The following is a 23,613-nucleotide window of genomic DNA, read 5'->3' as shown; positions in this document are numbered from 1 at the left end:
CCCGCGGTGGTCGACGCACCGCCTCCAGTTTCCGCGGTGGTCGACGCACCGCCTCGGCCCCCAGGATATCGGCAGTCGTCGAAGGGCTTAAGGCCTCCCCTCCAGACCTGCCCCTGGATCCTGCGCCGCCCCCGGAGGGGCCCCTGGATCCTGCGCCGCCCCCGGAGGGGCCCCTGGATCCTGCGCCGCCCCCGGAGGGGCCCCTGGATCCTGCGCCGCCCCCGGAGGGCCCCTGGATCCTGCGCCGCCCCGGAGGGCCCCTGGATCCTGCGCCGCGACCGGAGGGGCCACTCTGCCCTGTCCGGCCCCGGAGCCGTCCGCCGGAGCGGCCCCTCTGCCCTGTCCGGCCCGGAGCCGTCCGCCGGAGCGGCCCCTCTGCCCTGTCCGGCCCCGGAGCCGTCCGCCGGAGCGGCCCCGCCTGTCCGTCCGGCACCGGAGCCGTCCGCCGGAGCGGCCCCTCTGCCCTGTCCGGCCTCGGAGCCGTCCGCCGGAGCGGCCCCGCCTGTCCGTCCGGCACCGGAGCCGTCCGCCGGAGCGGCCCCTCTGCCCTGTCCGGCCTCGGAGCCGTCCGCCGGAGCGGCCCCGCCTGTCCGTCCGTCCCCCGGGCCGTCCGCCGGAGCGGCCCCGCCTGTCCGTCCGTCCCCCGGGCCGTCCGCCGGAGCGGCCCCGCCTGTCCGTCCGTCCCCGGGCCGTCCGCCGGAGCGGCCCCGCCTGTCCGTCCGTCCCCCGGGCCGTCCGCCGGAGCGGCCCCGCCTGTCCGTCCGTCCCCCGGGCCGTCCGCCGGAGCGGCCCCGCCTGTCCGTCCGTCCCCCGGGCCGTCCGCCGGAGCGGCCCCGCCTGTCCGTCCGGTCCCTACCTGCCCGGCCCCCGGGCCGTCCGCCGGAGCGGCCCCGCCTGTCCGTCCGGCCCCCGGGCCGTCCGCCGGAGCGGCCCCGCCTGTCCGTCCGGCCCCCGGGCCGTCCGCCGGAGCGGCCCCGCCTGTCCGTCCGGCCCCCGGGCCGTCCGCCGGAGCGGCCCCGCCTGTCCGTCCGGCCCCTACCTGCCCAGTCCCCGGGCCGTCCGCCGGAGCGGCCCCGCCTGTCTGTCCGTCCCCCGGGCCGTCCGCCGGAGCGGCCCCGCCTGTCTGTCCGTCCCCCGGGCCGTCCGCCGGAGCGGCCCCGCCTGTCTGTCCGGTCCCTACCTGTCCGGCCCCCGGGCCGTCTGCCGGAGCGGCCCCGCCTGTCTGTCCGGCCCCCGGGCCGTCTGCCGGAGCGGCCCCGCCTGTCTGTCCGGCCCCCGGGCCGTCTGCCGGAGCGGCCCCGCCTGTCTGTCCGGCCCCCGGGCCGTCTGCCGGAGCGGCCCCGCCTGTCTGTCCGGCCCCCGGGCCGTCCGCCGGAGCGGCCCCGCCTGTCTGTCCGGCCCCCGGGCCGTCCGCCGGAGCGGCCCCGCCTGTCTGTCCGGTCCCCGGGCCGTCCGCCGGAGCGGCCCCGCCTGTCTGTCCGGTCCCCGGGCCGTCCGCCGGAGCGGCCCCGCCTGTCTGTCCGGCCCCTACCTGCCCAGTCCCTGGGCCGTCAGAGGAGGACCCTCCGGCGAGTCCAGCTTCGGCCGGCCCCGCCTCCAGGCTTCCCTCTGAAGCGTGCCTTCCGCCCTGTCCTATCTCTACTTGACCAGCCTCGACCGGGCCGCCCACCGGAACGGACACTCCGTCCTGCCCATCCACGGCCAGCCCGACCCCCGGGCCGCCCACCGGAACGGACCCTCTGGCTTGCCCAGCCTCGACCGGGCCGCCCACCGGAACGGACCCTCCGCCCTATCCATCCTCGGCCAGTTGAGCCTTCGGGCCGACCCCCAGAGCTACTGCAGAGAAATAAATAAATAAATAAATAAAAGGGAAAAACAGAAAAGGTAAAAGCAAAGACAAAATTTCCTTTTATTTATTTATTTATTTATTTCTCTTTATATTTCCACATTTATTTATTTATTTCTCTTTATATTTCCACATTTATTTATTTAATTATTTATTTCTCTTTATATTTCCACATTTATTTATTTATTTATTTATTTCTCTTTATATTTCCACATTTATTTATTTATTTATTTATATTTTGATTTGGCACTCCTATTGCTCCATACCTTTCAGGAGCTGCAGAATTTCTATTGGTATTGCGTTGAAAATTGTAGTGTATTCTGTTTGTGAGATGGTATTTGTTAATAAATTGGTTGTACGGTAAGATTTGTCCTTGTTCATCGATTAACTGATTGACCCATAATACTCCCTGATCAAACCAAGATTTGTAAAATATGGTTTTGTTTCTGTGCTGTATATGTTGGTTGTTCCATATGTAGCAGCTGGATGGCGAGAAGCCGCGTTTGTAGATCAGCCCCCAGGAGAGCAACGCCTGTTTATGGAAGTTTGATAATTGAATTGGTATTTTGTCAATTTTATAATTACATTTAAGTAAAAAATGAATTCCTCTTAATTTTTTGAATACATAATTTGGTATTGCATTTCACATTTTAACATTCTCTCTTATGAGGCGACATAACCAATTAATTTTGAACATATTCATAGTTTCAAAACTTAAAACTTCCAACCCTCCATTTCCCCTCTAGGTACAGAGAATCTCTTTTTCTAGATTATATATATATATATATATATATATATATATACACGTATATATATATATATAACAAGGAGCCAGACTAGAACAGGATAGAGTTTATTTACATTTACAATAAACACAATTATTATTAATATTAACTATTTATTTTTTATACCTCCCTTTAGGATGATATATGCATATAACAATGAGAGACTAGAACAGGATAGTTTAACTTTTACAATAAACAACACTAAGCAGACCTGTTTACCTCCTGCATTCGGCGAAATAAATTCCGCAATTCAGTGTCCTATCACGCAATTACGCATATCTGTAACTAATTACGCTTTTCAAAACAGATAAACTACGCATTTCGGACTCGGTGTCATAAAGAGTTAATTCTGTAATTCTGTTTGTTTTTCAGCCCGTTTTCACATTATTTTCACTCCAAAAACTCATAAAGAACTCCAAAAAAGCGCTTCAGAGCAGCTCCAGTTGGGAGGTAACCTGGCAATAGCCAGATTAATAATTGTGTAGTACTTGATAGTACTCCACAATATCAATCTGGTACCGCTCCATGTAAATCCGTTCAGAGGAAAGAGGCACGGATTGGACAATGCAACAGTATGTCCCGCCTCTGACAGGTTTGTTTTTAGCCAATCGTGGCAAACTTTAATATGTCGTCATCGGGTTGCGCGCAGCTGCAATGGTGTGGTCAAAGTAAAACTGACTTAATAGCAGCATCTACACGATCGCAGTGTTTCCCCTCCTATATAACCGACGAGGCGGGCTGCCTCGCTGGTGTAGGCCACCGCCTCACTACAATTTTGCCGAAATTGCTGCCTCACTGGTCCGTGCCCAAAAAAACAAACGGAAAGCACCAAGCCACCGGAGCTGTCATTTTTAACTGTGCGGGTCCGCCGGCTGCTCTCCTCCGGTCTCCCCTGCTAGCTGGTCGGCTAACACCTGCCGCCGCTCGTCTGCCCGGGACAAACCACAGACGCACGCACGCACGCACGCACGCACGCACGCACGCACGCACGCACGCACGCACGCACGCACACCCCCCGTTGGCCCTTGCCTACACCCCACCGCCTCACAGCCATTTCAACCCAGGGGAAACACTGCGATCGTTGTCCTCTGTTGCCATGTTTGCTTTGATCTACTGGCGCTTGGTGTTGTCGTCACACCCGGATATCCCGCACATTATCCTGCCCCACACACGAATACTGCTGCGTGATTGGCCCAAACCAACTTGGTGCTGTACGAAAAGTGAAGGCGGGAGCGGAGCAAGATGGTTTCTTGAGAGATTTGTGAACTCACACATATCGCGAGACATCAACTTGCTGGCAAGGTTAGTTAGGAGGGGGAGAGACAGGCTGCAGCTGCAGCTGGAGCCGACGTGTGAAAAGTCACACAACCCTGCTCGCAGTGAAAAGTCACACAACCCTGCTCGCAGTGAAAAGTCACACAACCCTGCTCGCAGAGGCTGTATTTATATTCTGCTATTCAACAGGCTCATTGGCTACCAGGCCTGTCAGTCAAAAGCTTTCTCTGACGTGATTTGCTCAGAATTTACTGACGAAATTGAGGTAGGTCCAGATCTGTCAGTCTCTGCGACGGTTGGCTGTTTAGGCTTCGGAGGCAAGCCAGAGTCAGTTGATTGGTTGAAATGCGGCGTAAACCAAAAGGATACAGTTCAGCCGCCATTTTGACTCCAAAACAACGTGGATTTCTCTATGTTTCATAAAAATCTGTACATAAATACAGTGAATATGAAACGAGCAGCGCCACCATGCGCCGCGTGCGTGCGCACGGAGCCGAGCTATTTGTGGATTATTTACTTATTTCAAGACATGTTTTGGAAAAAATATTATACTTGATAGTGTTGTCTGGATGCTTAAGCTTGGATTCTGGCCGGTTTTTGTGGATTATTTTCATCTTTGACCAGTAAAAGAGCGTCCAAAGGTGAGTTCTGCCCTTTAAATGTTTTGTTGTTTGTTGGAGAAATGTGTTTATATTACCCGCTGTGGTAATCACATCTGACAGTGGTTTATACCAGCGGATTCATGAGAATCTAAGCTTTCTATGGGTGTATAGTGTTTGTATCATCGCATTTGCAGCTAAAAATGCTTATGCAGATAAACTTCAGCGGCCCGTATTCGGACCGATGCAGCTTTAAACATTTTCAAACTTTACTTCACCTGCATCCAAGTTATGTGATTTGAATGTCGGATTCCTTTTATGTTTGAAAATGTTAGGTATTGTGTGGCTTGTGAAGAAATTGGTCAGCGATACATTACACATGTTATTACACATTCCCTTCTCAAGATTACACATTTTGACTTAAAGGCTACACATTGGTTTCTGGAGGGGTAAACAGGTCTGCTTCAGTATTAATATTAATTAATTATTATTTAATTATTTCTTTCTCTCTCTCTCTCTCTAGGCTGTTATATACATCTAAGAAGGAGATAGACTAGAACAAGAGAGGCAGACTGGAACAGAATACAGTTTATTTACATTTACAATACACAGGTACATTGTTGTGTGTTTCCCTGAGTAAGTAACACTTCACACCCCACCCTGTCAAACTCATCAGGTTTAAAATGTTTGCTGCAGAGCACCGACTCATCACTTGCAGCAAACCCCACTCTCCTCAGAGCTGCTTCCCACTTCCTCCTCAGCCGAAAGTCTTTGGGAAACCTACATGGAGTAAAAACAATACACAAAAAAGTAAATAAGTCTGTACACAACAACATATCTAAAAATAAATCATGCTACTAAATTAAGGACAAAGAACAGAAGTAGCCAATATTCTGGAGACCAAAGTTATTTAATTTGATCAGTATAACATTTTTTGGTAACATTTCAATTATGTGAGAGCAGTCCTAAAGAATTCACCCTTTGTCAAGCCCCGCCCCCCCGCGAGTTTGTTGCTAGGTCGGACAACCAAGTCTGCCTCTCCATTCACTCCCATTGTAAAAACGACTTTTTCCATTGCCTTATACAGCATTTTAATATACAGAAACAAAAACAGAATCATTATATAAATGAAGAGGAACATCTCTTGTACAATATTGTGGCTTCGCAAAATGTTGTCTTCCCTCCAAAACACGATATTTTCTTAGTTTAGCTAACATTGGATAAAACAGATTCATTTATCCACCAGAGGGGGCGCTGTTTCCCCCTTTCTGCTTGGTGCGATTGAATATAGGGTGACCTAACGGGACCTCAAACCAGCACCTGATCACAAACCGGGACCGGGATGGCAGGTCAACATGCTAATAGCACACTCCCAGCCACAGACTTACCTTTACAGGCTATATGTGACCAGTTTTCGAGCCAGGGCTCTCAAATATCCTCAAAGTGTAGACAACAGGGCCTTCAGTATGCTTTGGAGAGTTATGTACGTGACATAACTTTCACAGATACTTCTATAAATGCAAAATGCTACAGATCCATGCGAAAAAGAGAGAAACCTCATTTACTTTCTGTACATGTAACTCCAGATGGAGTCATCACAGGTCAGAACTGCTCCTGCACTGCAGGGTAAGTGAATTATACAATATTAACACTGTAGTAATATTAAGTAATTAATCAAGTAATTATCACACTAGCTAGGCATATGTTATATATTCATTATTATGCAAAAATGTGCTTATATTTTCAGGTCTGCTGGTTACTGTTCCCATATTGTTGGATTAATGTACACATTGGATCTTCAGCGTGGTCAAAAAGAGGTCTCAAATCCACTATCCTGCACTAGTATGCCACAAATGTGGCACAAACCACGTGGAAAAACAATAGGGAATGAACCTGTGTCACACATTAAGCCATTGAAAGCCAAACTTAAAAGAAAGAGAAAGGTCACTTTGAGGCATATGAAGAGGTAAACCAAAAATATCAATGTAATAACCGTGAACAATCTGATGAATGAACAAGTAAAAGATCCTTGTAGACTATTAAAGAACAGTGATAAAATGAATCAATTACTTTAATTGCATTAAACAAGTATACAAATGTAAATACAAATGTATTGCATAAAAATGTTTCTGAACTGACTTTTCTTTTTTCATATCCTACATCCACAGGAAACATATAAAAATGACAGATACTGAGCGTTTTCTGACATGTGTCCGACTGTGTTGGGCTGTGCTGTGTCTTCTGCAGTGTAACAGGTCTCTCCTGGGTTTGTTCTCTCTTCTGCCCTGCTGCCAATCTCTTTCGTCTCTTCTGTCTCTTCTGCGCCGCTGCCAATCTCTTCTTTCTCTTCTGCTATGCTGCTTTGCTGTGCGTCTTCTTCTGCCACGTTACTGGTCTGTGCTGTATCTTCAGCCATGGTATGACCTGGGCTTGCCAAACTGCCGCTCTCACTCTGCTGATGCAGCCTTTGTCTAAAAATTAAGAATACATATATTCTGATATGAGGTGTGATGTTACCGCAAGAGTAAAAATAGTGTTATGTATATACCATATAACCATCGTACATGGGAAATAAAAAATCAATTCTGTAGGATTGTTCTTTGTAAGAATAAAATTTGTTGATACAGTTTTTTTTCTTTTTTTTTTTTTTTATAATTCTCTGCGTCAAATGCCTGTTTTCCAATAGGATCAATTTGGGTAAAAACTTGGGGATTTGGTATTATAAAGGTGGTCAGTCAATGCATGTAGTTTTGGGACACCGTTGTAGAATCCCACAGCTGCTGAGAGCTCATTTGGAAGAAGTTCTCATTAATCTGAAGTAGTGACTATTTTTGAGCCCATACATGATGTTTCACAATCACATCTGCTATCATAACATAACTACAGTATTTTAAAATATAACAATAGAAAATATATTTTTAAAAAAATCTTTCATTCTTATCTCAACAGGCAAAAGAGCTGTCTTATCCTTAATAGATAAGCACTCTGATAAGTACGAAGGGTTTCTTCAGTCGTCATCTGTACTTGTAGGAAGGAGTCTGGACGTTTCCTACTAGTACAGATGACGACTGACATCCTTCCTACAATGGATCCTTCCTGTACGACTGAGAGCCTTCACAAGCACTCTGATAAGTACTATCATAATAAACATTACAGAGACATGACAATGCAGCAAGAATTAGTACATAAGGTATAAAATATAATTAAGCACTTTTGTTTTACAAGCGTTACCTTTTGGGGTTAAGTCTGCAAGGCTTAACAGACTTTCCTGTTGCATCCACGGGGTTTGGGTATCGATCACTTGGTGCCCCATCAACAAAGTGCTTTCATAAAAAATATAAACAGATGTTACAGAATGGCATCATCTTGGCATGCGAACACAATCATGCTATGACAGCTAGTGGCTACGACAGCTATAATGCCAATTTTGGCTAGCAGAAGGAAATAAATGCCTATAAAACCTAAGTACAACCACTAACATTAGCTCTTAAATTGTGACATTACTACTGTAAAGAATAATGTGCCAACTTACCTCAGAGCAGATGTACGTGTATTTCGTTATTTTGGACGGATTTAGCTGCCAGTGCGGACGTCCGCATAAACGTATCCAAAGTAAACATTTTTCGTAATGTACTTTCGGTTTCGGGAATGGGATAAAATATACTCCTGGGCTTCTCTCAGGATAGCGAGAGTCACTTTTACAAGTCCCCCATGCACACCGTTTAACCATTTTAAATCTACTCTTGTTCAGTTGTTGTGATGTTGTGATAGAGCCGAGGCCAAATGTCCAACCGGAAGTTGGGCAACGGCGAAGGATTTTTCTGATTGGTCGAGCCAGGAACCAATCAGAGGGCTGACAAAGGGTGAATTGCCTGAAATCCCAATCATAAAATGGGTTTGGAGGAAGAACATAGATGCTAATATATATATATATATGTATATGTATATATATATATATATATATATATATATATATATATATATATATATATATATATATATATATATATATATATATATATATATATATATATATATATATGAGTTAGGCTTTATAACTACTATTGGTAGTATTGGTGGTATTAATAGTAATGCGACTACTAGTAGTAGTAGTAATACACCAATTACTGCTGCTGATACTGTCACTGCTACTACAACTTGTAATACTATTACAAATGCTGACACTTCTACTACTCTAACGGCTATTTATACTACTACTGCTGCTTGAACTTTTGGTATTACTATTACTGCTGCGTGTACTTTTGGTATTACTACTACTGCTTGTACAGCTATACTACAGCTACTAATAATCGTCTGGTGTTTGGTTGTCCAGCTGTGAGCTTGCGTTAGTGTTTTGCTAGCAGCTAACTGGTTAGCTCTCATAGACTGAACAAGATTTAACAATGAAAAATTAACCAAAAAAAATTCTTACCTATGGAAAGTTATTCCAAGTTTCCTTGTCTCCAACGTTCGACGTAGTGTGCAATTAAATGCAGCGCAATGAGCCGGCATTGTTTAAAATGCCGTAAAATGCAGAAGGGGCCAGAACGAGGGGGGGTCCGTGATGTCACTTTCCTGCGCCACTTGAGATCTTCTTCTTCTTCTTCTTCTTGTTTTACGGCGGTTGGCATCCAGCTTCTTGGTGCATTCAAGAACCCACCACTTGAGATTGCATTTGCATTTGAATTATGAGACACTTTTTGCGGGGCGAACACAAAAATGAAAAAGCATTTCTGAGTTTGCTTTTGCTTTTTCATTTAGTCACAGAATGAGCAGTGTTTATGAAGGTAAATTTGTTTCTTTATTCTTCAATCAAAAAAAGTTGCTCCAATTGCAAAACATGTTTTCAATCAGAAAAAACTTCACTTCAATCAAAGAAAAGTTTTCAATCAAAGAAAAAACTTGTTCAAACGCAAAAAAAAATATTTGAGACTCAAAAAATTGCATATAAACACGTTTTTTCTTTGATAGAATTTTTTTTGTTGTTGAAAATACATTTTTTGATTGAAGTCATATTTTTGGATTTGAGCCATATTATGGGTAGGACATTTGTTTCTTTATTACTCAATGAAAACAAAAGCAGCCCCAACCTCAAAAAATGTTTCCAATAAAAAAAAGGTCACTTCAATAATAATAAAAAAAATTCAATCAAAGAAAAAAAATGTTTTCCCAATAGAAAAAATATTTGAGACTAAAAAACAAATGCATTCGAACACGTTTTTTCTTTGATTGAAATTTTTTCATTATTGAATTCAGTTGTTATTTGACTGAAAATATATTTTCTGATTGAAGTCATATTTTTGGATTTGAGCCATAAAATGAGTAGGACGTTTGTTTCTTTATTACTCAATCACAAAAGATATAACTTTAATCAAAAAAAAATTTCAATCAAAGCAAAAAAAAAAAAAAGTGTTTGGAGTGTTTCGACTTTGTTTTGGCATTCAAACACCTTTTTTTCCGATCGAAGTGAAAAAAGTTTTGAAGCCTGTTTTTGCGATTGAATCATTTTGACACAAACATCCCACAGTGGGCGGATGCTTTTCCATTGGTCTACTTCCGTAACACAGCGATTGTTATGGCCAGTAGCAGCCAATAGCAAATAGGTGCGCTTCATTTATTGCACTGGGGCGAGCAATAAATTACACCTGAAATTCCACACGTTCTTGTGATTGGCTGAAAAACTTTCAACAGGATTTACAATGGTTAGCATCGACGGAATGGGGTGAAAGTAAACCGGAACGGTCCGGAATTATTACTAATAGTTCCGGCAAGAATATAAAACTACTTTCACCCCTGGTTGCGCTTCAGTGTCCCGCCCGCGGTACACTTTGAGATCTGCATAAGCAATTTGCTAAATGTCTGAAACTGCAAACGCGATTATACAAACACTATACACCGATGGAAAGCTTAGATTCTCATGAATCCGCCAGTATAAACCACTTTCAGATGTGATTTCCACAGCGGGTAATATAAACACATTTGTCCGACAAAAACGAATATCCATCCATCCATTATCTGTACACGGCTTCAACGTACACAGCGCGACTCACATTTCCGGGTTCATTATTACACACAGATGAAAATATTCCACAAAAAACAGCCATAATCCAACCTTGGACATCCAGACGAAACAAGCCAGTAAAATATTTTTTTCCAAAACATGTCTTGAAGTCGGCATATTATCCACGAATAGGTCGTTTTCGAGGAAATGCACCTCGCAATGCGCGTCCAATATTCCCTGTATTTCTCGTCATATTTTTATTTACAAATAGAATATTAGCGATTTTTTGTACTGAAAATGGCTGGAATTGACAGCAGCTTGCGCAGTGGATTAATATCTCATTGCATATTACACTGCAGTACTCAGCTCACATCTAGTACAGGATACTGTTCCTCCACTCTACAACGATATAGCCACCACATGTTGGACAGGGAAAGTAGGATGGCCGGAATTACAGATAAGTCGCGACTCTCTGCAGATGTTGCTGGATACCTCCTTACCACTGGGTCGTTTAGCAGAAATGCATGGCATTTCACGATCGACCATCTACAGAAGGATGAAGGAACATGACACGTCAGTCAGATCATGCTATTCTGACATTTCAGATGAGTTAGATCAGAAAGTCAGAGCCATTAAGGCAAGCATGGGAGGAACAGTATCCTGTGCTAGATGTGAGCTGAGCACTGGAGTCAGTTCTTGCAGACCATCAACCAGCTCTGCAGGAACTTCCAAATATTGTGCACCAGCTCAAGCAAACTGCAACTCTTGATTGCATACAAACAGGAGGTACTCCAAATCAATAGGTACTCTGTTGATGACAGAGCCCAATCTATCCCTTAACCTCACTAATTACTGTTGTGCCATTGGATGCCTGCAATGAGATATTAATCAACTGCGTTAATATAACGTGCTTAACAGTGGTTATATAGCCTATAATATAAAGTGTGCTGAGGGCATTGTACTCACAGTAAATAAAGTATTGTGGATACTACAATGCAGCTGCAGCTGGTGGTGGAATAAGGAGTGGCCTGCACCTGCAACCACAGATGCAGTGTCAGCTGCACAAACATACGACTATAGAAAAGACTGACTTCCCCGCACGCAAGTAGCTCGCTTCTAGCTTCTTCTGGAGAGAGATTCGTCATTGTTGTGGACACCTGTCACTCAAACATGCCTGACCAATGGAAAAGCATCCGCCCACTGTGGGATGTTTGTATCAAAATGATTCAATCGCAAAAACAGGCTTCAAAACTTTTTTCACTTCGATCGGAAAAAAAGGTGTTTGAATGCCAAAACAAAGTCGAAACACTCCAAACACTTTTTTTTTTTTTGCTTTGATTGAAAATATTTTTTGATTAAAGTTATATCTTTTGTGATTGAGTAATAAAGAAACAAACGTCCTACTCATTTTATGGCTCAAATCCAAAAATATGACTTCAATCAGAAAATATATTTTCAGTCAAATAAAAACTGAATTCAATAATGAAAAAATTTCAATCAAAGAAAAAACGTGTTCGAATGCATTTGTTTTTTAGTCTCAAATATTTTTTTCTATTGGGAAAACGTTTTTTTCTTTGAATTTTTTTTATTATTATTGAAGTGACCTTTTTTTTATTGGAAACATTTTTTGAGGTTGGGGCTGCTTTTGTTTTCATTGAGTAATAAAGAAACAAATGTCCTACCCATAATATGGCTCAAATCCAAAAATATGACTTCAATCAAAAAATGTATTTTCAACAACAAAAAAAATTCTATCAAAGAAAAAACGTGTTTATATGCAATTTTTTGGGTGTCAAATTTTTTTTTGCGTTTGAACAAGTTTTTTCTTTGATTGAAAATGTTTTTTTTTGATTGAAGTGAAGTTTTTTCTGATTGAAAACATGTTTTGCGATTGGAGCAACTTTTTTTTTGATTGAAGAATAAAGAAACAAATTTACCTTCATAAGTGTTGAAGAAGAAAATGAAATTGCATTTTGGAATATTGCTTTTTAATTTTAGTTTTGAGTCAAATAGTGCAGCCATGACTTTGAAATGCAAAAGCATTTCTGCTAATGCTTTTGCATTTTCGAATTTTACATTTCAAATTGAATTTTGTTACCTTTTTGCTGGTGAATGTTTTGAAAATGAAAAAGCATTTCTGAGTTTGCTTTTGCTTTTTCATTTAGTCACAGAATCAGCAGTGTTGAAGAAGAAAATGAAATTGCATTTTGGAATATCCCTTTTTAATTTCATTTTTGAGTCAAAAAGTGCAGCCATGACTTTGAAATGCAAAAGCATTTCTGCTAATGCTTTTGCATTTGAGTTTTGAGTCACATTCGCTTCCATACAAACAGGATATAATATGTTTGTTTTCATGCACTTTTCTGCAAAATACACTACGTTAGTAAAACAGCTGTTTTCTTGTTTTTGTATGGTAGGTTTTTGATATGTGGTTTTTTTTTGTAAACTGATAGCAGCGTGATAACTACATGCTCTGGTGCAACATTTGCCTTGAAGATGTCAAAAGACAGGAGACGAGAATGAGGAAGACGCCATATGAAATGACAAAAATCTTGTTCCGCGATGACTCAGGGGAAATGGTGTTGTATGGGTAGGTCCTGCTGTTTTGGTTTATGAATGGATGAGGTATATGTCTTGGCACCATCAGCTGTTTTGAAAAGAGCTTGTCGCTTTCATTTAGAACAAATGTTACCACACTGGACAAACTACTGTTAAGGAATGTTTTATGTCTCATGACCAGAGATATTCCACGTGTCATCTTAGTTAATGTTTCCATTTATCTCTCTACTATCACACCAACTCTGTGTCATCATTTTAATGCCTCGAGACTCCTGATTGTGCACTCCAGTACTTTGCTGTCTGCATTCTCTTGCATTTATTGTACTCCTTTATCAGTTCACAAATTACAGCCTCACATCTCATCTATAAACTAATACCATCCCACACCCCTACAGATCAGCACAGAAGAGAGACATTTGAGAGCAGAGAGACTGTAATCCTCATACACTCCAATGACAAATTCCGAAATGAAGAAAAAAAAATCCCAAGCTCATAAAGTGGCCTAAATTCAGTGTCCAATCACCCAAAATCCCAGAGACTTGATGTCAGAGGATCAAGTGGGATCTCTGAGCCCCATCATCATCATCCATAATGGATCCACTGATGTGAGGAGTGAACAGGAAAGAGCGTCAGAGTCACACAAAGCAGTGATGCAGAAAGCCGCCATCACCTTCCCCAACAACAGAGTGGTCAAATCAGTTCTGCTTCGAAGGAAATACTTCGACCCTGGCCACCCACTTTCCTCTCCTGGTTTAGATCCTCGCCTCCTTGTCTCTTGTTGGCATTTGTGGCCATGTCATTGTCAGGTTCTGGAATGAGCTTGCAGTTACTAGCATGGAACCATGAAGCCTTTCCTGTGATCTGAACTGCTGTTTCTGTTGGCACTAGCATCAGACATACTGTAGCCCGTGGCTCTGGGGTCCTTAGCAAGGCTTCCCTTACCTGTTTGTTATTATTATAAAGCACAGGGGACAGGATTTGCACAAACACACATTTCACATTTGGTCCGTGGTCAGAAGCAGCCACAACTACATCAGATGGAATGGTCATGTAAACAAATTCCATTTGGGCTTGACACAGACCTTAGTTTGAACGTGATCAACATGATCAGAACCATATTAATGTTCAGGAAAACAGCTCAGTGTGTTTCAAGAAAAATACTGTAAGCACTTAGACTGTCAAAAATTACTTTAATTCTAGATCATAACACCATTTTCAGAGCAACACTCTCCATCTGCTCTCCCTTTAAATATATTTTGGCCAAATTGGTTCTTCCTTTTTCAGCCAATAGTGAGGCAGAATTCAGCAAAAATATCTGTTTATTTCTGTAAAATATTTGTCTCCCTTTTTGACACATAGTCAATCTATGTGTCAACATTGCTTTAAAGAAACAGATATTTGTAGAAACCCATATTTAAATATGGGTGAAACTAAGCACCAGCTGCTAGTTCTGCTGAGTAGATCTTATAGATCAGCCATAGGTATCTATGGTGTCGGTTCAGCTGATTGTGAGAGCTGGAAACAAAAATGAACTTTCCTGTGTTGTTTGTGCTGTTAGTTACTTTGTCAGCCTTTCTGTTTCCTGTTGACGATTGATCAGAGTGGTTAATGTGAGCATCATGTTTACAGACATTTATGGATCAGACAGACTGCAAACTTGCGTCACAGCTGCAACACAGTCATGTATTTGTCCATCATCAATAATAAAGAAGAGAAATGCAGAGTGAATATTCCAGCTGAAGGACAGAGCTCCCACACCAGCTCATGTTCAGAGGTCTGACCAAAATTCAAACAACAAATGCAATTTGGCAACTCAGTTGTCAATACCACATTTTTAAAGGAATACAGGGATATTCAGTACTCAAAGGTTGGACCACACTCATATTCAAACTTTGTCTTCATTTGAATCTCAACTATACACCTTTCATTTTTACCTGTATCATGCAAATGATATGCAGGGTTTTACTCTCCCTCTGGAGGTAGTGGCTAAGCTGAGGGTGTGTTGTTGCTGAGCATAAAAGGCTGATCTTGTTCGAACCCTCTGTGTCTTTTAGTAAGTAAGCAAGCGCTGAACAGCTTCAGTATTCTGAAATATTTACCGACCACTTGTAATATCAACACTGAAGACTTACGACAATGTCAATGGAGAAAAAGGAAATCAAAGACTGGGGAGAGAAGGAAATGCAGGACTTCTTGGAGGAAGAAGGACTTGAAGAATGGAATGAACTATTTGAAGGTTGGTTTTTAGGTTTGATATCTAATTTTGGTTAACTTAGTCAGATAACAACTGCTTTGACTTAAAACTTGCCCTGTGCTGATGTCTTGTCAATCATGGTTGTTAATGATAAATTATACAGACGCTTTTCATTATGAACGTCATGAATACCAAGACTGTGAGTATCTATTTGCTCTTTCACACAGAAAATAAAATCACTGGTGTTGATCTGCAAAATCTTGATCGTTTGGAGGAAATCGGCATAGAGTAAGTGTGTTCACATTAAAGCAAGCTGCTTTCTCAGTTCATTTAGTTCATTAACTCTCTGCTGTGCTCTTTTTTTTATCTTCAGGAAGCGTGGTGATCGTCTAACAATCAGCAATGCTGTCATTAAGTACCTGGAGAAAAAAAGTCCAAGCAAGGTGACTTTACATGAATCTAAACTCGTTTTCAGACAGGAGATATGGAACATTGCTAGCTTCATCAATCTGTTAAAGTGTCAGTATTGTAACGTTACATTTGTCTTTCAAGTGAGACACCAAGGGACATATGAGAAACAACAATAACAGACTAAAACTAAACTAATAGCAACTGATCAAAGTGTCTAATTAACTGATAGCCAAGCTTATTTATGAGTTCTTTCACACTGAAACTGAAAGGTCAGGACTTGACCTGAGGATGGCTGCAATGTGGCAAAACAATAAACAGCAACTGATAGACTTTAACTCTGTGACAGCTGTCTGACAGTGTGACTTGTCCCGAGATCCTGTTTGGTTGTTTCTCCCTGTCTAGGTAAATTATTCCATCCATCCGTCCATCCATCCATCCATTCTCTATACACCACTTTATCCTCACTTGGGTCGTGGGGGTGCTGGAGCCTATCCCAGCTGAATCGGGCGAAGGCAGGGGACACCCTGGACAGGTCACCAGTCTGTCACAGGGCTACATATATAGAAAAACAATCACACTCACATTCACACCTAAGGACAATTTTAGAATAGCCAATTAACCTCAGCATATTTTTGGACTGTGGGAGGAAGCCGGAGTGCCCGGAGAAAACCCACACATGCACAGGGAGAACATGCAAACCCCATGCAGAAAGATCCCAGGCCCAGCCCAGGATTTGAAGCGGGGACCGTCTTGCTGCAAGGCAAAAGTGCTAACCACCACACCACTGTGCAGCCCCTGGGTTAATTATTCATTAATACAAATTATAGAAGTAACTGCTGCTGCTCTGTGAGTAAATGCATACAGGTCTCTGTGTTTGCAGACTTTGCTGAATCTTGTCAGATGCTGCAGGTTTGTAATGAAGAGGAAATAGTCCTTAACAGCTGCAAACTGAACTACTTTTCTGTGTGTGCCAGCTCACCTGTCTGATGTGAAGAAAAGTAGATCTACACCGTGTGATTTACCATCAAATTCTGGCCCGTACTGGTCCGTTCTCCATGCTCTCTCAGGGATAATGAGAGATTATAAGAATTTTTTGCATTTTTTGCATTTTATGCTGATTCAATTACAGTTAAACCGTGTTATTTATGGTTACACATTGAAAAGGAATAAATTAATATTTGGAAAGGCACAGATTTTTTATATGATATTGTGTTCAGTTTGGTCTGTTTTTGACAGTCAACATGCAAATTTGTATTTTTTTCTTTATTTTTTTCTGTTTTATCTCGATGAAAATAGTGTAATCTTTGGGAAATATTCTTGCTGGGTGTGTCTGATTTGCTGTCCTATTCTCCTCCAACAGGTGATAAATGATCCCATCCATGGTCTGATGGAGTTACACCCACTTCTCATCAAAATCATGGACACACCTCAGTTTCAAAGACTACGACACATAAAGCAGCTTGGAGGAGCCTATTTTGTTTACCCAGGAGCCTCCCACAACCGCTTTGAGCACTCAGTCGGGTACGTCAGCAAGTTTTCCACCAGATTCACTTAAATGTGTGCTACATCAGTCACAATCTAAATTAAGGTAATGATCAGTTTGTAGTGTAACACCACATGAAAACCATAATATCACACTGACCATGCACTTTTATTCTTTTTAACTGTTTTAACTTATCCTTTTTTGTGATTTTTATTACATGTATCTTGCACTGATGGAGATGCTCTAAATCTCATTGTACTTGTGTATAGTGACAATAAATGGCATTCTATTCTATTCTAAAACAAGTAAACAAATTGATGTGTGTATGCTGTATTTGATGACACAGCGTGGCCCACTTGGCAGGACAGCTTGCAAGAGCTCTGAGTTCAAAGCAGCCAGAACTGAAAATCAAAGACAGAGACATCCTCTGTGTGGAGATTGCAGGTCTTTGCCATGACCTCGGTAAGTGATACACACCTTTCCTGTAATACCTGTTTCATATTTTGATGGTATTTGATGTGTGTTAGTCAGCGTGAATATGAAAGTGAAATGATTTTTTGCAAACGGCATTTTGTTCTAATGCCAAGGAATGCATCAGGCAACAAATATATAGAAAATAAAAACAATGGGTTGATATTGTAATTTTCATTTATTTTTCCTGGAAGACAGTGCTGCACATACTTGTACACATGTAAATGATTTTTCATGTATTGGGTCACTCCCTGTCACCTAATAGCTTCATCAACAATAAGTCAATATTTTGAACACTTACCAATGATAGTCACTTTGAGTTATTGTTAAAATGTAGTTACTTGTTTCTGGAAATTCAATTGAAATTTGTCATTGTGTTTGGGACTGTACTCACATGTCTACCAGTATTTGTTTGTACTGCTGAAAACAACATAGTCTCATGTACCGTCTTCATCAAAACATCATGGAGAAATACTGACGTTGTAGCAGAAAACAATTAAAGAAAATGGGAACAGATAAAAATAAGTCAAATACAAGCAAATAGTTTAAGATAAACCGGTAATTTGGGGCACAGGCTTGCTGGCAATATTAATTTGTTTAAAATAAAACATGTCTGATAGGACACAATCACCCTGCAGTTCACACATAATCACCAGGAGGTTCTTTCATGTTTCTTTCTCCATCTAGGACATGGTCCCTTTTCTCATCTGTATGATGGAATTTTCATCCCCAAAGCACGCCCTGAAGAACAATGGAAGGTAAGAAAAACTGAACTACTTCTACTGTTGATGATGTATGACATAATAGTCAACCACAAAACTGAAGCATGTTTAAAAAAACATATCCAGGGTCGCCTGTATAGCTCAATGGGTTAAGCAGGTGAACCATGTTTCGGGGCTGGTCTCCGACGTAGTGGCCCGGGTTCAATTCCCACTCGCGGCCCTTTGCTGCATGTCTTTCCCCCACTCTACTCCCCCATTTCCTGTCTCTCACTCACTTCGTCTGTCAAATAAAGCCAAGAAAAGGCCTTTAAAAAAAAAACATATCCAAGACCATGTCTTAAAAAAACAACATAGCTGTATACAAATTAAAGACATAAACAAGTTCATGTATAGATGTCATGGTGAAAATCACAGCTTATGAATCAACCTTGCATACACAACCCGGTCTCACAGGGATTCGTGAAACTGTCACGTAAATTAATCTATGGGTTTCGTGCGCACCAACATGATTTTGTCATGTTTTTCGTGTGCCTCACAACGAAATGCTTTTCGTGTTGCTCACAACGAAATGCAAACCAATGTTTTTCTCACCCGCTGTGGTAATCACATCTGAAAGTGGTTTATACCGGCGGATTCATGAGAATCTAAGCTTTCCATCGGCGTATAGTGTTTGTATAATCGCGTTTGCAGCCTTCGGACATTCTTTAAATTCCTATGCAAATTAGTACGTGTACCACCGGGTTAGGGTTAGGGTTAGGGTTAGGGACGATGTAATGCAAAATATAGCGTTGGATTCGCAACGCTTTTACATTAAAAATATAATATACCCATTCGTTTGAAATACATTCTGAGTGGCATGAAAAGTCCTCCGCTTAAAATACATTGGTGTGAATGTCGTTGTGAGCGACACGAAAAACATGTCAAAATCGTGTTGGTGCGCACGAAACCCATAGATTAACTTACGTGACAGTTTCACGAATCCTTGTGAGATCGGGCTGGCATACAGCATGCCTCATTCCTCATTGAACACTGATTAAAACACAGATCATCTCTGCTGTCCTTTTTTCAGTGGTACAAGCCACTCTCCTGATGCACTGACTTTGTCAGGGTTGTTTTCTCAGATTTCTCAAACCTCCTGTTGAACCACAGAAGATTCATGCTGAGGAGCACTTCCTGTGGCCTGCAGACTTATCCTTTATATGTGAAAATAGTGGAGGTCCAATTAATTTAAAAACTCAAAGGAATACTCCAGCATTTAAGAAGTATACTCATTGATTTTCTGTCAGTGGGATCAATACCACTCTCATTTTTATCAATTAAATATGAGCTTTGACTAACAGTAGTAGATTGTGCCTTTGCTTGTCATGGAAGCAGAGGGAAACTTTTCTAACTCTGTATGTGTCGGAAATATTTACAGAAACTAAGTTCTTGTTCTTTTATAATTCTTTAGAACTTCGAGGACTCAGATGTTGAAATATTGACATAAAAATAGAAATATAACCATTATCAGACAGATGGACATTTGTTGTTTGCAAAATATGTACATACATTGAGCACAAAAAGAAGGTGAATTTGATGCATATGGCTTACAAGTATAGACATTTGTGTTGATCATTGTAATAATAACAGAAAATTCTGACTTGAATCCCAAAACTATACCTGTAGTAACAGATGTTCCTGTACTCAGATTTGATCAACAAAAATGAACATGAACTACACACACTGACAACAAAATTGTATCATCTGCGTCACAAAGCAGTTTTCAGGGACTTAAGACAGACTTTGTAAAGATCATTGAGAGAAACAGACTTGGAGGTACTGTCACTTGGTCTCACAACAGAAGCCTGAAACCTTGAAATGCTTTTGAAGGCAAAATGGATCATCCAAAAGTTGGGGTTTCAGAGGTGAAGAGGTTAAAGATCTGTTAAAGGAAGAGCAGAGAGTAGCACTGCTCCACAGTACACAAAGTCATTGCCTGAGTTATAGCTACACACCCACCAAACATCATGGCAAACATGAAAAGTAAAACTGATATTTACATTCAGTCATGTCTTAGTCAATCTTCTACTCAAGCCTTCCCCTTTAAAACATTAATGAATCTGTGTGTTTTACAGCATGAGGATGCCTCTTTACTCATGTTTGACCACCTAGTGGAGGACAATGGTTTAAAGCCACTGATGGAGCTGTATGGTCTGGATCCATACGGAGAAAAAAAAAATGACCTGAAGTTCATCAAAGAGATGATTCAAGGAAAACCCCTGAGCAATAATGAAGCTGAGGTCGAGACATCAGTCAAGTTCTTATGTGAATTTTTTTAAATCTGTCAATATCATTTTTGCTGCACAAGTAAATCCTTAATGCCACTTCTCTGATGTTGATTCCCACAGTGGCCATATGAGGGTCGGACAGAGAAGAAGTCCTTCCTCTATGAAATTGTGGCAAACAAGCTGAATGGAATTGATGTGGACAAGTTTGACTACTTTGCCAGGTGGATTTTGCTTTACTGTAGAATCTTTTGATGTAAAATGAAGTACTACTGTGTATTACTTCCACTGAACAATTGCAGTTTTACCCCAATTAGTTTTACTATGTTCAACAATCTCAAGTTCAACTGAACATTTGTATCTTTATTCCTATATGTCTTCACTTGATCTCAGGGATGCCCACCACCTGGGCATGCAGAGCAACTTTGACCATAAGCGCTTCATCAAGCTTGCCAGGGTGTGTAAAGTTTATGACAAGAAGTCCAAGAAGCCCAAGAAGCCCAAGAAGCACATCAAGCACATCTGCTCCAGAGACAAGGTATTAACTCCTGCTTTCTATCTGCTTTCAAACTACAACTATTCTGTCTGATTACTTATGACTACACTAAAGGCAATATTCTCATCAGGAGGTGGGCAATCTGTATGACATGTTCCACACAAGGAACTGTCTCCACAGAAGAGCCTATCAGCACAAAACAAACAATAACATACAGATTATGTGAGTATCTACCCTTTCATGCCAGTGTCCTACAACATTTAGTATTACCTCCTGTCTGATGTAGTTTTTTGAATTGGCTTTATGATTCTCTCTATTATATAGCTACTATGTACCAAAATGTTCCCAAAAGTGACAATAAGTTGAATTTGTTATTCAGGATCAGTGATGCCTTCTTGAAAGCAGATGAACACATTGAGATTGAAGGCTCAGGAGGGAAGAGGCTTAAACTGTCCGAAGCCAAAAATGACATGGAGGCCTACACCAAGCTGACAGGTCAGTAGATGCCATTTGTGTCATGTTTAAAATACATTATACACTCAGCAGCCACAGCCACTTTATCAAGTGCACCTTGTTAGGACCAGGTTGGACTCCTCCTGTGCCTTCAGAACTGCCTTAATTCTTCATGGTTCAGATTCATCAAGGTGCTGGAAACATTCTTGAGAAACAGAACCTTGAGTGGCCTAATTCAGTCATTGTATAAAAGAATAATTTTAAATAACAGCATCAATCAATCAATCAATCAATCAATCAATCAATCAATCAATCAATCAAAATGTATTTATAGAGCACTTTACAACACTCATGGTGACCAAAGTGCTTCCCAGTTAAAAACAAACAATAAAATAAGAAATAAAAGCAGATTAAAAGAAAGCAACAATAGAACATATCAGGAAAATAAAATCACATAAAATCACATAAAATAAGATAAAATAAAATAAGATAAAGTAGAATGAAATAAAACAAAATGTCACCACATTACTGTGTGTTAAATGCGAGTCTGAAAAGATACTTTTTAGCCGTGCTTTGAACAAGCCAAAGTCAGTGATGGTGCAAATGTCAGGGGGCAGTTTGTTCCAGAGTCTTGGCCCAGAAACTGAAAAGGCTCGATCCCCCCAGTGTTTATATCTGGCCCCAGGGACTTCCAGAAACAGCTGGTTAGAGGACCTTAACTCCCTGTTTGGGTTTCAGACGGAGAGAAGTTCCGTTAAATAAATAGGCGCCAGACCGTTGAGGGCTTTAAAAACAAAAAGTAAAATTTTAAAATCAATCCTAAAAGAAACTGGAAGCCAGTGGAGGGAGAAGAGGACTGGGGTGATGTGCAGACGCCTTGGAGTGTTTGTGAGGAAACGAGCTGCCACATTTTGTACCAACTGGAGGTGGCTCAGGGCAGAACCATGCCCTGAGCCGCTTGAACTATTACTTTTCCTGTCATGTCCCGATAACCGAGAATATATATTTCAAGATCACTAAGCAAAACCACACGATTGTGACCTGTCACCTTTTCCCATAATTTTCTTGCAGTAGTAATTAACCAACTGCCCTAAAGACTGCAACTTATTGTATTTTGAAGCAGATAAACACTGTTTAATCCAGTTCCTAAAGCTTTGTTGTTGGTTTTCTTTGATTTAGAAAAAATATAGCACCCTCCAAACTCTAGATCCTGAGTGCTGATCCTACTGTGATCCCATGCATGTTGCAATGTTTCTGAACTATTATTGGAAGGATCACTGTTTGGGGGAAAGATTTGGGTCAATTGCGAGTCGAAGCAACTGCTTACGTTTTCCAAAGTTTCTGTAGTAACGAAGGCTCAATAATTTTGATGGTGATATCACACCACAATCTTTTCAAATTATAAAATGGTAATGAGTGATAACTATTCATACTTTCATCAAAACTGTTGAAATGATTACAACTGTGAACATAGTAAATGGCCTTTGTCATATCTACAGTATATTGTTTGATTTTGTCAGTTATGCTTATCAGGGTAGCATCAGTTATTCATTTGTGAAACACTAATGATTGATTTGTGACTCTTTTCCTTGTTCTTCCATTTTATTTCTCTGCCTGCCCTGTAGATCAGGTGTTTGAGAGAATCCTCCACTCGTCTTCTGAAGACCCGAAGGAAGCCAGGGAGATTCTGGAGAGGATTGTCTCCCGAAACCTGTACATGTTTGTGGGTGAAGCCAAGGTGTGCAGTAAGGTCCTCATGAGTTTGTATTACATTTAGTTTGTGATGGCTGGCGATCACATTGACAACTGACGTCTGAAGTGACAACAAGATTGCGTTTTTCTATCAGTAATTTTTAGCAATGACATTGTGACGATATTAAAATGCAGACAATTGCGAAACCCATCATTGCTGTACAGTTCTTTTGGAGCCACTATTTGATTTTGACCATGATAACACTAAATAGTCAATTTTGACTTTTTAATAATAGATTTAGAAATTCTGAAAATGCTAGTATCTTGTGTGCAGTTCAAACACAATTTCACGAGATATTTTA

The 23,613-nt window shown here is 41.6% G+C and overlaps 1 protein-coding gene and 1 long non-coding RNA gene across 4 annotated transcripts in view; one reads left to right on the top strand and one right to left on the bottom strand.

The window, feature by feature from the left end:
- LOC110972768 (deoxynucleoside triphosphate triphosphohydrolase SAMHD1-like) overlaps positions 1–23,613 on the top strand; it is a 126,337-nt gene that overhangs the window by 101,256 nt on the left and 1,468 nt on the right. Inside the window, exon 13 of one of the 2 annotated variants that reach the window (XM_051949157.1) lies at positions 23,185–23,297. The exons of the other annotated variant lie outside the window; for it this stretch is intronic. Within the exon in view, the coding sequence (XP_051805117.1) occupies positions 23,185–23,297 (113 nt within the window). The remainder of the gene's footprint in view (positions 1–23,184; positions 23,298–23,613) is intronic. 2 annotated transcript variants of the gene reach the window in all.
- LOC127534317 (uncharacterized) lies at positions 6,559–8,375 on the bottom strand. 2 transcript variants are annotated; one of them, XR_007942381.1, is made up of 3 exons: positions 8,038–8,375; positions 7,737–7,828; positions 6,559–6,976 (listed from the first exon to the last, which is right to left on the bottom strand). It is a non-coding gene; the product is annotated as an uncharacterized LOC127534317 (long non-coding RNA). The 2 variants fall into 2 exon arrangements; XR_007942380.1 differs by having other exon boundaries at positions 7,737–8,375.

Source organism: Acanthochromis polyacanthus, chromosome 6 (genome assembly GCF_021347895.1).
Source record: "Acanthochromis polyacanthus isolate Apoly-LR-REF ecotype Palm Island chromosome 6, KAUST_Apoly_ChrSc, whole genome shotgun sequence".
NCBI lineage: Eukaryota > Metazoa > Chordata > Actinopteri > Pomacentridae > Acanthochromis > Acanthochromis polyacanthus.
Note: the sequence above shows the minus strand (reverse complement) of the source record. Positions and strands in the feature narration are given on the sequence as shown.